Source organism: Leptosomus discolor, chromosome 2 (assembly GCF_034619465.1).
Source record: "Leptosomus discolor isolate bLepDis1 chromosome 2, bLepDis1.hap2, whole genome shotgun sequence".
NCBI classification, from domain to species: domain Eukaryota; kingdom Metazoa; phylum Chordata; class Aves; order Leptosomiformes; family Leptosomidae; genus Leptosomus; species Leptosomus discolor.
In genome coordinates this window covers 13970875-13984765 of record NC_141392.1, presented here as the reverse complement: position 1 = coordinate 13984765, position 13891 = coordinate 13970875, and the positions used below count along the sequence as shown (strand labels likewise).

At 36.6% G+C, this 13891-nt stretch overlaps 1 protein-coding gene across 1 annotated transcript in view; it reads left to right on the top strand.

The window, feature by feature from the left end:
• GPATCH2 (G-patch domain containing 2) overlaps positions 1 to 13891 on the top strand; it is a 128568-nt gene that overhangs the window by 12241 nt on the left and 102436 nt on the right. The window contains exons 3-4 of the mRNA XM_086460738.1: positions 4326 to 4387; positions 12607 to 12789. Of these exons, the coding sequence (XP_086316864.1) occupies positions 4326 to 4387; positions 12607 to 12789 (245 nt within the window). The remainder of the gene's footprint in view (positions 1 to 4325; positions 4388 to 12606; positions 12790 to 13891) is intronic.

The window sequence follows — 13891 nt, the reverse complement described above, 5'->3', positions numbered from 1 at the left end:
TCGCTAGCTTGGCAGCCCGCCTCTGTGCCCTCTGCAGCACCTCAGTGTCCTTCTTGTAGAGAGGGGCCCAGAACTGGACACAGCACTTGAGGTGCGGCCTGCTCATGCACATGGTTGAGCGATGTCATTTTACCAGATTTCTTGCAATGGTCATCTGTACCAAAAGGTTCGGAAGCTACTGAATTAGAAAATTTGCATTCCATAATGTGGTTAGAAATTCACTATATCTAAGCCTCCGGGGTGCATACTGTATCTGAATATTTTGTGTTTGAATAGTTTTAACTTGTTTTAAACTAACGTTACTGAAGTGCAACAGTGCCTCTATTATTTAAGATCATTCAGCCAGAAGGATCGGAAACAACAAGCAAACTCTGTTCCTAAGAGTATGTTCTAAAAGTAAAAGCTGAGATTTTAAAAGTGAATATGAGTTTTGTAAGATTGCGCAAGATATGGAGAGCTACAGACCATCTTGGATAAGATTCTTGCTTCAGCAATACTTCCTGGAAGAGGAAAAATAAAAAGTATACAAAACTGCTCTGATTTTGTACATTTGTGTGCATACAGTTTAATAATTATTTTAAAAAGCGTGAATTTCTTTAGAAGTTCAATTTTTTAAAAACAAAAAGCCAGTCATTTTTAATTTGAGATAAATTGCTTGGATCTAAAGCTGGTGAGAAGTTTTCAGTGTATATATGAAATTACTTTAAAGTTACGTATCTGTTTGAGGTGCACATTAAAAACGCTACGTGACACTTCTTTTGCAGTCTTCTATTTGTGTTTGTTCGAACACCAAACACAATAACTGGTTTTTAAGTGGAGGGTTCAGGAGTAGTAGGAGGAATCTTCAAGCTCGTAAAAGGTGAGCATGTAAATGATCCCAAGATGAATTCCTGTGAGGCTGATTTTGAGCCCTGGAAATGAGATTTTTGTGATTAGAGCCTGTCCTTTGCTCATTCTCCCTTATCCTCAGTGCTTGACCAGTTTCACCAAAATTTGGCAGTGCATGGAGTTCTGGATAATATTTAATTTCTGCAAGCTTTGGCAATTGTTTGCGTTTTCAGTGACTAAATAGAGGAAAAATCTCAATTGCCCCTATTGAAAGAGAGCAGCAGTGAAACTCAGACACCCACCCACTGCCCTGCCAGTCAGTGCAAGTACAGTGGCTGGTCAGTTCTTGGGGATAGGCTTTCTTAGTAAGCAAAGGTCACAAGTCTCAAATGAAACCAAGGGATGGGACAGTTTGCTAGGAATAACTAATAAAAAAAAATCTAATAAAAATTATTTCTTGTTCCCACAAAAGTATAACTAAAACTGTAAAGCAGTTTGGATAGCAGAGCTGTTCCTTCCCAGTTTTTGCTTGCATACACTGTTTTATAGGACTAAAAGGAAATCTGTAGCTTTTTTCTTTTTCTGGGAAGTCTTGCTGGGAGTGGAATTCTCATTACAAAGCAAAGGAATTAACAATATACAGTGCAAAATTACATTATGAAATAAATTCCATCATAACAGCTTTCATGTACTTAGATATTAATGTATTAATTCCAGAGGTTTTGAATTTATTCAGTGAAATGACTGCCATGTAGCAATTATCTCAGCTGTAATCCCTGCCCTTTTTGATTGTGGCCTGAGGAGAATGAACACTGTGGCTGCCATGGTTATGCCAGTGTTACATTTTTAAAAAAAACCCAAAACATTATTATGTGTAACTTTTAAAATTTCGGTTGGTTATATTTTCATGAACTACCTAATCCTTCACAAGAATTATGGCACAATTAAAATATCTTCTTAAAAATCATCACAGAATCATAGAATAGTTTGGGCTGGAAGGGACCATTAAAGGCCATCCAGTCCAACCCCCCTGAAGTGAGCAGGGTCATCTTTAGCTGGATCAGGTTGCTCAAAGCCCCGTCCACCCTGACCTTGAATGTTTCCAGGGATGGGGCATCTACCAGCTCTCTGGGCAACCTGTTCCAGCATTTCACTACCCTTGTTGTAAAGAATTTCTTCCTTCTATCTGCCTAAATCTTCTGCCCTCTTTCAGTTTAAAACCATTAGCCCATGTCCTGTAGCAACAGGCCCTGCTAAAAATATTGCCCCAATCTTTCTTATAGGCCCCCTTTTGGTACTGAAAGGCTGCTATTAGGCCTCTCTGGAGCCTCTTCTCCAGGCTGAACAACCTCAACTCTTTCAGCCTTTCCTGCTAGGAGAGGTGCTCCAGCCCCCTGATCATCTTTGTGGCCCTCCTCTGGACTCGCTCCAACAGGTTTGTGTCCTTGTACTGGGGACCCCAGAGCTGGACACAGCTGTTGCAGGTGGGGTCTCACCAGAACAGAGTAGAGGGAGAAAATCGCCTCCGTTGGCCTGCTGACCACACTTTTGATGCAGCCTGGATACGGTTGGCCTTCTGGAAGGAGACTATTCTCAAAATTGGGTATTTTTGTGGGGGAAGTGTCTGAAATACTAGAGTTGAAAGGATTTCCTAACTTTCATTTAAAAAATACAATTAAAAAATAAAACAATAAATGGACAGGAAGAATCTATGAAAAAGGGATGTGTTTTCTTTGATATGTATAGTGTAAAATTGTGCACAATGGAATGTAAGGATTGAAAAGCCTTCTATGTTATAATTAAAGTGAGGATGGGATGCTTGCTAGAAGGAAGTTACTAGGGTTTGCAACATTAGGAAGTTCAAGTTTTGATCTCCCTCATGAAAGATGGTTCCATTCTCCTTGCATGCTTGTCATTTTCTTCTGCTTAGGGCAATTCTGCAAGTGCTTAAGTCTGTTCTGATTACATTATGTATAGAAGCTGCTGTAAGTATTGCTTATACAGTAAGAATATGATTAAGTGGAAGATACAGCAAAGATTATGAAAACCTAATCTTCAAACACAGAGCTCTGTGTATGTATATATAGATATATGTATCTATTTAAAAAAAAAAAAAAATCATTGCTTTGTCTCCTGGTACCATATTGTGTTTCAAATCCTGTTGGGATGCATCTCAAAGGAAGGTACAAACCCCAAATATATACTTATAATTAAACACAAATTAGACTAATTTTATATAACTCATGTTACAAGTTTTAAAAAAGTGGAGGCTTATTTTTGTGAGATTAATATTTAAAAGGAGATAATTTTCCTAAGTGTACTAGATCTTTAGAAATAAAAATAAAACTAATTTATTATTAGAAAGTAACTAAAAATAATTGAAACCAGGTGAGTTCAAGTGTGAGACTGCGTGTATGTTTTAATATGAGTAAGAATAGAAAGGTAAACAGACCTCAAGTTCTTGTGAGTAGCTTGTATGCAACATTGAGTGTAGCCATAGTATTTATAACTTGTACTTGAATTTGTGTGGTAAACTGATTTTTTTTTTTCCCCAAATTGTTCTACATCTCAGTGTAAGTAAAATGTGATTAAATTTTAGTGAGAACATTACTTCTTTGGCAGAGCTACTATGTTGACAAAAAATGAAATAAACAGTTTACAAAAAGTCCTTTCATGTGAAACTTGCCAAATTGTGATCTCTCTTATTAAGACGAGTCTGTTTCACTCTTTAGAGACAGCTGAAATAGTTTGTAATAACGTTGATACAGCAAAGAACGAAATACTTTAACTATTGACGTCTTTGAATTTAGAAATAAGTATGTGCATGTTGTATACACACATTCTAATTTTAGGATCATGATGGAAGTCACAGAAATGTAAACTGTACCTTCCTTTTTTGTGGATATTATGAACATCAATCGTAGTTACTTTCTGTAGGGTGACCTTTATTTTAATTTAATTGGCTACCTTTTTTATAAACTTTTTTCTTTCTCCCCAAGTAATATGTCATGAAACCTTAACCAGTGTCTTTTCTGGAATATTTGCAAATGATGTTCAGAAAGGTAACTCGATTTTCACACTCTTATATTTTGTGTGCTGAAGGAAGGCTTAGGCTGCTTTTGATTGAGACTTTTCCTATTTTATTGAGCAGTGGTGTTCCAGGATCAAGCTGAATTGCACAGCATAAGAAGGGAGCAGTGAGCATTTGATGGAAGCAGATAATAAAATGCATCAATTGTGTCAGCACCTCGTTGCAGTCACATCTGGCTTACTGTCAGGGTACCATTAGATTCCCATGGTTTTATGTGCCAAAAATAATATGCTTTGTAGTTAATGGAACTAGGATATTTGCAGTTTGATTAAAAAAACCCGTCCTATTTTCTTTCCGATCTCTGTTGGGCTTAAGTTCAATCTGAGCACAGCCTTGTCTCCTTAAAATTTTACGACTGAAAGATCAATTATTCTTTTGATCTGTTTCTTTCTTTCTCTTATTACAGTGAATCCAGCAGTCTGAGCAGCAGTGATGCTGGTTTGTTTACCAATGATGAGGGAAGACAAGGTATTGAAACAATCTTTCCCTTCTCCACCCCTCAAACCACATCAGTTAAAATTCTGTAAGCGTTACGAGTTATTTCATAGGTTAATTACTGTATTTCAGTTGATGTTACTATTTTAATGAGTTGAAGTCTAGCTTGCTTTCTGGGTTTTTTGGACTGTTACCAGAGGGTGTCCTGAATTCATGACTTAGTCAAAAGCTGTCTTGAGAAGCAGTCGCTGTAATACACTAAACTTGCTTATAACTTGAGCATCTCTGAAAGGTCATCTGTACTAAGTTTAAATTCTTCGGTTGCCCCAATTTTCAGACAGGATTCTGTGACCATGGTACTGCTTCTCAAACTATTTTTGAGGTGGCTTTTTCCTTTCTTTTCTTCCAAATTGATATGGCGGGATTTTATAGTTCTTTTTCATTCAGTAGTGTGTTTGAAAAGTAGTTTCAAACAAACTACTTTGCAGCAGTCTATGTTTGAGATTCGAAGATACATGCTGTTTAAATCTCTCCTCTCTGAAAATTTTGTCTTTAAAATGCAGTGAAGATTCGAAATTTTCCCTTAGTATGTATAATGTTCTCATATGTTTTTATGTGATAAAACTATTGAGGATGGAAATAGAAGATTATTTTTTTTCAGCTTTAGTGTTTATTGTCATCTTTAAGTGTAACACCTTTACCTGTATCATGCTAGCATCTTAGTGCCCAGCCCATGGACTAGGAACTTGCTGTCTTTGACAGTATACAAAAATGAGGCAAAAAATTGCCTCTCAGGTCATTAAGACTTACTTTTCTGTTGGCAATTCTAAGTTGATGGTAACGGAGATTATTTTCTAATGCGCTTTGCCACAGACTGCTTGAGTGTGTACAAGAAAACAAATCCTGGCCCATTCACAGATCTAGGTTAAAGGAATGTTCTCTTTTTTTTTTTTTCTCTAGTGTGTAATTCTGTCTCTTCTGTTTGGTTTTGTTTTTTAATCTTCTATTTTAACATTACAGTAGGAAGATGATTTTTCAGACTGACAACAGAGGTGTTGCCTTCCTTGCTCAACAATAACCTATGCTACATAAAGTGTGCCTCCCAGTCTGAGTATCTGTTTTTAGTTATGCTAACACATAGCTTTTTTAAGAATTAAGGCTCTATTTGAGAGTTTAGATTGATCTTTTAACTTCAGTATTTCAATACTTTTAAGTATTTCAGTATGAGACTCATCAAAATGATTTGCTTTTACTTCTGTATATGAATTTTCCTTTTGACTTGCAATTTTTAAAACAATTGCCCTCTATATTTGAATGTAACATGGCCTACGACATTTCATAATGACATATGTTTTTGAAGTACCCATCTGATGTATTTGTATCAATATTTTTTGTCCTTAAATCCTGAACTAAATTATTTAAGTCTTTGAGTAATATGGCTGAAAACGTCTCAGTTACTTTCTGTTTTTCTTATATATTTGTGGGAGGAGAAAACGGGAGGGATAGATGAACAACCGTGTTCCTTCACTGGTGTGGTGTTACCTTTTTTAGTGTTGGTTCTTTAGTATCAAGCTTTTTTTTGCCTGTTTGATTTTTGAATCTTGGTTCAATTTGATTGTAATTTTCAAGCAAAAAGCATTAGACCTGAAATAGTATTCTAAAATATAAATAAAAAGAACAACAATAATTAAACTTGAGAAGGGTGTTGTCAGGACAAAACGTTATTTTTTTTAATCTCTACTTTAATTATTTTGTGAGTATGATCATTAGCTTCACACTGGATCTCAAGATGTTCATAGATCTGCATTATAGCTTTGGTTTTGTGAAGACTTTTCCATGAAAGCACTATCAGAGATCCTACTACAAAACCAAAATGATTTATTTTCTAATAATACTTACTAGCATTTTCAGGGTGTGGGAGGGTAATTCTTATTTTTGTACTCCTCTTGTGAAGTAAGATGAGGTTATTTTACCTCTGTAAATTAATTTGTAGCTGAACTGAAATTGAACAGGATGAAGAAAGGAGAAGATAAATCTGATAAAAGCAAAGGAAAAGCCTAGGTGAGAAACAAAGCTGGAAGAGGACAGGATGAAAATGTATTAAGGGAAGAACTGGCTGATTTTGTTGTTCGTTTTTAAAAGCTAGACTGATTCTTGTCTTCCCAGTGCCCCTCCTCCAGGATATATGTTCAGAACATCAGCATCTTGACCTCATTTGTAGTTCAAATTTTCTGCACTTCTGACTTCAGGTTTCTGCTAAGTCAAGTGGAGAACCAGAGATTGATTAATGCCGCCTGGTGAAATACTTGGTTTAAATGATGTGCCTGCCATCATTCAGAAGTTTGGGTAGCAGAGGACAAGACGATCCTGTTCTCCAGGGCAACATTTGTTCATTTTGTGTCTCTGAGATTAAGAACCGTATCTCATTTATTGCAGACAAATACTCTTTGTAAGACCCTAATTAATTCCCAAAGCATATTCATCCTATGGGACAGACATTCTAGAAAAGAAAGTAATCTGAAGCAGCAATTTCTTTGAGCAGTTGGCCAGTCAGTTAAATAGTTGAGTATTTGTTCTGAACATTGGAGTGCCTGACCTTGCAACTTTTAATATTTTCCGAAGTTGTTTCAGAAAGCAAACAGAAATAAATTCCACCACAGTAACTGTACTCTTCTGTCCACAGACTCTCAGAAGAGTTTCAACTTTTATAATTTTATTCAAGAAAACCGCATGTAGATGTAATTGGGGGTAGTAGTGGGTTAATTGCTAGATATATTTTAATTGCCATCAATTGCTATGATAAAAGAAAATTGCTGAGACTTGAAAATCCTGTGCTCAACTTCTAATATATGGTGTGCCATCTAACTTTTTTTTAAAAACCTCTATACTCTTTTGCTTTCCAGACTGCCTCTGTTCCATTCTTACAGCATTTTTGTTTGTTTGATTTGATTTGTTCCTACGAAGTCCTCGTCTGAGCCTAGCCATGCTTGTCATCCTTATCCAAGTTAGCCGGGTGCTTATGTTAGGTCATGTGAGAGGGCAAAAGCCGCTCTCTTGCTGTGCTCTGTTCTACTATCACAGAATCACAGAGTGTTAGGGGTTGGAAGGGACCTCGAAAGATCATCTAGTCCAACCCCGCTGCCAGAGCAGGACCGCCTAGAGTAGGTCACACAGGCCTGTTACCTTCTGGCAGAAGTAATCAGTACTTGATTTTTTGCAATCCCAATGTGGCAAATGTTTTTCTTCTGTGAAACACTGCATACCCTGTACAGTTAGTCAGCAAAAGCTTAAAGTTCGTGGAAAATGCTCAGTGCCAGCAGTCAGTGAAGCAGATAGCCACTGGACTGTTACTTAAACCTCAAGTGAATTCTTATGGGTTGTATTTTTTTAAAAGGTTTGTAAATTGGTCAACTTTGCGGTAAGATTTAATATAGTTAGCAAAACCCCAAACTCCTATGCAAATATCAAGCCCTTGAGCCCTAAAGTGTGGAGGTGGGAGACCCTGCCAACAAAGTAATTGGAAGAACTGAACAGGCGGCTGAAGCTTATGTATCAGAAATCCTTATGACTTTCCTTTTCTTCCTACTCTTTCCTTTGTTCCTGATAGCATTTTCATAAATGGCTCTTTGCAATTATTAAAGGCTTTAATGATAAGCGATGTTACACCCAGTGTAGAAGAGTTTTGAAATAAAAGGTCTAATCTTACGTTGCAACTTATAATACAACTCTCTTATGCATAGTATATTGTCCTAGCTAGTAAGATCACCTGCAGTTTCAAGGCACTTTACAGGTCTGCTTTACAAAAGCACTTTATAAGTTAAGCTATCAAAACAATGTTAACAGAACTGTAACATTATTCAAACATTAGTTTGAATAAACCATTGCAATTTTGGGAAAAAAATGTCAAATTGCAAGTATATTCTTTAATGAATTTTATAGCGTAGGTGTGGCAAATAAAACATATTCTTCATTCCTAGTCCATCTACAGCTACTAGTATGCTTGGGGAAATTCAAAGTTGACTTAAGACCTCCTAAATCATGACACACAGCGCTTGAAATGTCCTTTAAGATTTAAGCAAGTAGGAAGGAAAATTGCATTAATAAAGTGTTAAACAGTTAAAATTGGAGAAGGTCAAGGAATGTCAGAGTTCCACTGTGGATGTGGCTAAGCTTTTAGAGATAGCTGTTCATTATTTTATGATTAAACATATATTCATTACTGTGTCCTTTATGAAGATGACCCACTACTGATTCAGTATATGAGAATTCCATCCTTTTGTCTTCTCTAACAAGAAACTAAGTTGGACCTTGTATAGCATCTCATGAGCTGCAGGTGTCAGCGTGTCGTTCTCCATATTCAAAAGAAACGGAAAGTGCAATGCTAAGTGTAATCACACCAGTTTTGAACTGTTGTGGCTAATTAGTTTATAGCCTTTGCAGGTGAAAAAGAAATGAGATGAGTTTGTATATGACCTGAGGTTGAAATCCTAAGTATTGTGTGTGGATCACAGTGGTAGAGGTGAACATGAAGCTGAGATTCTTTGATATCCTTGGTCTAATTTATTGATGGCACACCCATACAGTCCCCCTACTCAAGAGCAGGGTATGATATTACATTGGACAGGGAGTGGGAGGAGACCTTCATGTGACGTTTTCAAGCTTGAATCAGAAGAACACTCTGCTTAAATTGAATGGTGTCTTGCTATCTCTTTTGCCAGGGTAGCTTTGTAGAGCACAAAGAGCAAGATGCGATGTGCCTCTGTGGGTGGGTAACTTAAGATTCTGCTTTCCTGAAACTGCTTTTACAAGTTAAAGTGAATGTTCTGATGCCTCCAAATGATTATTACAGCTGTTAGCAGTGGGGTTTCTTTTACCTAGAAAGAGGTTCAGTGTTCCTGGAAATGAGACTAGCAGCCTAGGGTATTTACAGCCCATGTACTACTGCTCTCTGTGTGTAAGTCAATGGATAATGGAGCAGCACAGTATCAAGTGGTGTTTATAGGACACTGATGCTGAACTTTTTTTCACGGTAGCATCTCAGAGTAGGTTATGGTTGTTATAGGCAAGCAGACAGACACTGTATGTGACTGCTGTGGAGGATAGCCTGGCCATTTTGAAATAAAAGGAAACTAGGAAGAGGGGGAAAACTCTTACCTGTGTGCAGTGGAAAGTCTGTTATAATGCTGCACTGCTTTAGCTAAAACAAGATTCAGGTGAAGCTAGTCTGCTACTCTGAACATGAAACTGGTGGTGATGCAAAAGGGGTCTATGTCCATAGAGAAACCATAAGAAGCCCACATACATAATTTTCTAAACTTCTTGAAGAGGAAGACAAGTAATTTAACATTAAGGAGTGGTAATTAGATAAATGCACAGACTCAATAATATAGAGTGAAGATTACGGAAACAGTAATTGGGGGGAGGGGAAGGCTTAAAAATAAATTAATAAATAAAGGCAGGAACTGAAGTGCCTTGAAATTTCAGAATTGAAGTTGATGTTTCTGAACCTTAAATTGATTTTGTTTTTTGGTACTGATCAGTACAGTTATAATTGAATGTAAATTGCTTTGAAGTAATTATGTGAAGCATTAGCATTGCTCACAAACAGGTTTGTGGTATTTTGAATATGTGGCTAGGAGAATGCATGGGCTCGGAAATCAGTTTCTGGAGATCTGGAGGTCATTTTACCTTTCCTGTGGCTCGGAAGAGTAAGATAATTTGCTGTAGTCTTGTGCTGAATCAGCATCGCTGAGAGGAAAGGACAGTGTAGTGAATCTTTTGAAGTATTTTGAAGTCGAAAACGTTGCTTTGAATTTTTTATTCTCATAAATTCATGCTTGCTATGGATACTGTGTTGCCTTTTGAGAGCTGCAAATTAAGTAGGATAAAATCCAAGTATATATATTGAGCAGGGAGGCCTCTGTTTTATTGCCTATATATAGGAGGTCAGGAATTGATTAAATGCAGTGGTCTTCCCTGACTCCTTTTGAAAATGGCATCCCTTCAAGGTGGAGCAACTGGTAAACAAAATGCCTATGGGTGCTCTCACCTGGGTGAGAGTAGGTTTATGCTCACCTCAAGGTGATAATACGATTGGAAATACTCAAAGGATTCAGAGTTGTTTAAAGTGCACAGACAAGGAAGCTAACAACCAGGTACACCTGAATTCTGCTGTCACGTGGAAAAAGCCTGTGAGGTTCAGATCATAAGGCTGCCTTTGGCAGCAGGTGACGTAAGTGCTTAGGGATATGTATAATAACATAACAGGTAAGATGTCTTAACGGATAGTTGTTTGACATACTAATATTCCTATTGCACAAGAAGGAAAAAGTATTTTGTATTTTTTCCCAGAGAACTGTTGTTGGGCATATAGCGAAGATACTAGTTTCCTTCCATAGCCACGGTTTGCCTTATCGTGCAGACCACCAAACCAGTCTTAAATTCTATCTCTTTCTTCCAAGACTGCATCGTGTACCTCTTACAGGCTTCTGTCCTTGACCTGATTGTGAAACCCAGTTTCAGAATTCTGTACTTGCTTTCATAGCTGGATTATATGTAACAAGACTTCTTTTGTGTTCCTGATAGTATTTCTTATTAGTCAAGGTGTCTAGAGCTCTGATCTTATGGCAAAATATTCAAAGTTGATCTACATAAAAGTCTGGAAAATCAAAACAAAGGAGTTCAAACTTAACTCTGAATCACAGATCAATATAATGAAAAGGTGATTCTCCCTCCACCACCACCGCTGTCTCTGTTCAGTACTCTTAGACATCCTCTAAAGAAACCATACCTGGCTGTAACGGAACGAGGATAGAATTAATGGTGAACACCTTTGTGAATGTCATAGCTATAATTGAGGATTAGAATAGATATGGAGAGTAATCTGAAATGCTCCAGGAATGCAAAGAAACTGATCTGGACCTACATATCTCTTTCTACCTCTGTTTTCCTCTTCCTCCATCTAAAAGTTCCTGTTCTCTAGCCTCTGCTAATTTTGATCATTAAAGGTGTAAGGATCGCATTTCACTTGCAAGTGACCACTGAGGGGCCTTAATTATTCTATATTTTCTTGAAGTACTTGTCCTGATGAATTTTTGCAGCAATTTGCACTTGTGCTTGGTCTTGAAGTATTCTTTTCATTGCAACAATTTGTTTGGAGTAGGTGTGTTGAATTTTATTTTTCCTCAAATTTTGGCTTGTGTTTTCATTATTTGTGTTTTCCCGTTGCAGGGTTGAGTGGCAAAGAAATTTTATGTGTATGCTTTTTTCTTCTTGAAACTTGTATGTAATAAATCTTGCCTTTGTATCTTGCTTAGTTCTGCCTAATTAAAAATTGAAATGCCAAACAAATAATTTATATGCAGAAATAGTAAGGCATGGTTTGGATACTTGGAAGTAAATTTAAAAGATATGGCACATACTTTGAAATCTAAAATTTGGCTGTAAGAAATGAAATTTGCCATGTCTTACAAAGATATTTTCTGATATGTAAACTACCTGGTTTGTATAAAAGAACATGTTTTAAAACAGGCATAACAGTTCATTTTTAGTTGCCCGTGTGTTTATAATCTAAGTTTAAGATCAGATTTTCAGTCTTATCTTACTTTTGACTTTAAATCCAGGTATTTAAATAGTACATCTATAAATATGGTTGGTAGAAACGACTGACTTTGTGGTTTAATGCAGTATAATTCTCAATCACATGATAATGTCAGTTTTCATTTAAAATCAACTTTTTCAAAACTTATTTCTAAATGAACTTAATCAGATTAACTTCATTTAGTCACATCTGTTCATGATTGTTTTCCCCTTTTACTAGCCATACAAATCATGAAATTAAGCTAATTATATACCATTATCAGTTGCAAATAACTAGTTTCACAGTTTTATACCTTTTAATTCCCTGCAGGAGATTAAGGCTTGTTTTTTGTTAACATGTAAAGTGCAGTAACTTAAATGGATTTTCCTGCAGTTATTGCCAAAGGATTAACTAGTTTATTATTGTTTTTCACTATTGTAAATTGGTTTTAAAACATTACATTTTATGTAGTTTCGTTGATGGCAACGCTTGTCATGCTATTGAGAAACATTTTCCAAAGAGAACTGCTACATATGAGTAATTGTTATATGGCTATAAAGCAAAAGAAATAATTGTCCTGTCAGAGCGTTTATTGATGGTGGCATCTGATTTTTATCTTCTCTCTGCTCCTCCCTCTTTTTTGGGGGGCCTGGGGGATACTGCCCTCACACAGGTGATGATGAGCAGAGCGACTGGTTTCATGAAAATGAATCTGGTGGCGCATGTGGAATTACAGGTGTCATTCCATGGTGGGAACAAGAAGACTCTACAGAACTGGAAAGAGAATTGCCTGATCCAGTCTTTGAAAGTATCTTAACTGGTACTTTCCCTCTTATGTCCCGTTCAGGAAGGAGAGGTAAGTAGCCATCAACCAAATGCAAACTGTAGAATCACTTGGGTACACTAGAAAAATTTCTGTGTATTATACAAAATATATAAAATGTTAACAAGATCTTGGAGTTATCGGTTTTGTTTTCTTGAACTATTTAATTTTTAAGATCTCATTAGAGAGAAATAATTTAAAAGTCAATTCTTAGAAAAGTCGGAGTAAAACTTTGCTCATTTTGATAGCCTACTCTTTTATTTGTTGTCTTGGTGTTTGCACTGAGAAATTATTAAGCATTATTTAAAGAGAGTCTTCCATTTTGTTCCTGGCTTCTGTGATAATATTTAGAATTCAATAGAAATTCATTAATTCAAAGGCTGGAAAGACTAGTGTGACCATCTGCTTTGCTTTGCTGTGTGGTCAGACCGTATTGTTTATAGAGAAGAGGGAAGGGTTCCTTTAGAGCAAGGGCTGAGATTCTAACTCAGAAGATATTAAAAAAAAATTTTTTTATTTAAAACATCTGTAGATCAAGTGTATCCAATAGTAAGTTCTGTCAGCGTTAGATTGCGTTTACAGCTAGGAACCCACTCTTGTCTAAAGACCGAAGTTGTCAGACTTCAACTTGCTGCCAAAGAATTCTGTTGTACCTTCCCTCTGCCGCGAGGATCTCCTTCCACATTCAAATACAGATCTTTTATGTGAGCAGTGGTCAAATCACTTTTAAACTACTCTGCACACCAAATATGTTGAATTCTTCTGTGAGGCTTATTTTCCAGATGCTTGGAATTGTTTCTGTGGACTTGGTCTCTGCATATTCACCAGATTTAACATTTTCTAGCACTAATGAAGTTGTAAGTGATGCAAAATCAGTTTCCTACTGTGGTTCAGTATGCTCTGCTTATGCAGCCAACTGTGCATAGAAGAGGATGGCAGTAGGAATATCTACAGAAATGTTCATTTTCATGACAACTTAGACTTTCTCTCACTTTTCCCATTCTGTGCTCCTTGTTCAATGTTTGACAGTATTAAGATGGTTTTGTTTAACTGAAGTCAGGTTAATAGATTGGTATGTAATGGTGAATTTTATTGGTTATATGGTATAGGAAATATTCTCAATTCAATTCATACT